At 47.5% G+C, this 2,500-nt stretch overlaps 1 protein-coding gene across 1 annotated transcript in view; it reads left to right on the top strand.

Moving 5' to 3' along the window:
• The first annotated feature begins 233 nt into the window (after positions 1 to 233).
• The window catches only part of si:ch1073-391i24.1 (receptor-type tyrosine-protein phosphatase mu), an 89,692-nt gene continuing 87,425 nt past the window's right edge, over positions 234 to 2,500 (top strand). Inside the window, exon 1 of the mRNA XM_065013643.1 lies at positions 234 to 339. Coding sequence (XP_064869715.1) covers positions 234 to 339 — 106 coding nt within the window. The remainder of the gene's footprint in view (positions 340 to 2,500) is intronic.

A 2,500-nucleotide genomic window follows, 5' to 3' on the forward strand; every position in this document is an offset into this window, starting at 1 on the left:
AATGGAATAGACAACAGATGGAAATTATAGGCAATTAGCAAGACACCCCCCAATAAAGGAGTGGTTCTGCAGGTGGTAACCACAGACCACTTCTCAGTTCTCTATGCTTCCTGGCTGATGTTTTGGTCTCTTTTGAATGCTGGCGGTGCTTTCACTCTAGTGGTAGCATGAGACAGAGTCTACAACCCACACAAGTGGCTCAGGTAGTGCAGCTCATCCAGGATGGCACATCAATGCGAGCTGTGGCAAGAAGGTTTGCTGTGTCTGTCAGCGTAGTGTCCAGAGCATGGAGACGCTACCAGGAGGCAGGCCAGTACATCAGGAGACGTGGAGGAGGCCGTAGGAGGGCAACAACCCAGCAGCAGGAACGCTACCTCCACCTTTGTGCAAGGAGGAGCAGGAGGAGCACTGCCAGAGCCCTGCAAAATGACCTCCAGCAGGCCACAAATATGCATGTGTCTGCTCAAATGGTCAGAAACAGACTCCATGAGGGTGGTATGAGGGCCCGATGTCCACAGGTGGGGGTTGTGCTTACAGCCCAACACCGTGCAGGACGTTTGGCATTTGGAGAACACCAAGATTGGCAAATTTGCCACTGGCACCCTGTGCTCTTCACAGATGAAAGCAGGTTCACACTGAGCACATGTGACAGACGTGACAGTGTCTGGAGACGCCGTGGAGAACGTTCTGCTGCCTGCAACATCCTCCAGCATGACCGGTTTGGCGGTGGGTCAGTCATGGTGGGGTGGCATTTCTTTGGGGGGCCGCACAGCCCTCCATGTGCTTGCCAGAGGTAGCCTGACTGCCATTAGGTACTGAGATGAGATCCTCAGACCCCTTGTGAGACCATATGCTGGTGCAGTTGGCCCTGGGTTCCTCCTATTGCAAGACAATTCTAGACCTCATGTGGCTGGAGTGTGTCAGCAGTTCCTGCAAGAGGAAGGCATTGATGCTATGGACTGACCCGCCCGTTCCCCAGACCTGAATCCAATTGAGCACATCTGGGACATCATGTCTCGCTACATCCACCAACGCCAAGTTGCACCACAGACTGTCCAGGAGTTGGCGGATGCTTTAGTCCATGTCTGGGAGGAGATCCCTCAGGAGACCATCCGCCACCTCATCAGGAGCATGCCCAGGCGTTGTAGGGAGGTCATACAGGCACGTGGAGGCCACACACACTACTGAGCCTCATTTTGACTTGTTTTAAGGACATTACATCAAAGTTGGAACAGCCTGTAGTGTGGTTTTCCACTTTAATTTTGAGTGTGACTCCAAATCCAGACCTCCATGGGTTGATACATTTGATTTCCATTGATCATTTTTGTGTGATTTTGTTGTCAGCACATTCAACTCTGTAAATAAAAAAATATTTAATAAGAATATTTCATTCATTCAGATCTAGGATGTGTTATTTTAGTGTTCCCTTTATTTTTTTGAGCAGTGTATATATCTATATGTCTCTTCAGCCGAGACGGCACGTGAGGTAACGCTGTCCTCTTCTCTAGATGTGGTAAACAGCAATGCCATCCATTAGAGGACAGTGTTCGAGATGAGTGTGTGTGTGTGTGTGTGTGTGTGTGTGGGTGTGGGTGTGGGTGTGTGTGTGTGTGTGTGTGTGTGTGTGTGTGTGTGTGTGTGTGTGTGTGTGTGGGTGGGTGGGTGGGTGGGTGTGTGTGTGTGTGTGGGTGGTTGTGCGTGGGTGGGTGGGTGGGTGAAGGTGATGTCAGGTGAACATCTGTCGTCTCATCACTAGAGATTTAGTCATCATGATGCAGGTCACACCCTCATCAGGTTTATTACAAGACATTATCATGGGGACACATCTCTGTTTATTACAAGACATTATCATCAGGACACCTCTCTGTTTATTACAAGACATTATCATCAGGACACCTCTCTGTTTATTACAAGACATTATCATCAGGACACCTCTCTGTTTATTACAAGACATTATCATCAGGACACCTCTCTTTTTATCACACAGGAACACATACACATTAGAGAACAACACAGACACATTAGAGAACAACACAGGAACACAGACACATGAGAGAACAACACAGGAACACAGACACATTAGAGAACAACACAGGAACACAGACACATGAGAGAACAACACAGGAACACAGACACATTAGAGAACAACACAGGAACACAGACACATTAGAGAACAACACAGAACACAGACACATGAGAGAACAACACAGGAACACAGACACATTAGAGAACAACACAGACACATTAGAGAACAACACAGACACATTAGAGAACAACACAGGAACACAGACACATTAGAGAACAACACAGGAACACAGACACATTAGAGAACAACACAGGAACACAGACACATTAGAGAACAACACAGACACATTAGAGAACAACACAGGAACACAGACACATTAGAGAACAACACAGGAACACAGACACATTAGAGAACAACACAGACACATTAGAGAACAACACAGGAACACAGACACATTAGAAACACAACACAGAC

This window comes from Oncorhynchus nerka, linkage group LG9b (assembly GCF_034236695.1).
Source record: "Oncorhynchus nerka isolate Pitt River linkage group LG9b, Oner_Uvic_2.0, whole genome shotgun sequence".
Taxonomy (NCBI): Eukaryota; Metazoa; Chordata; class Actinopteri; order Salmoniformes; family Salmonidae; genus Oncorhynchus; species Oncorhynchus nerka.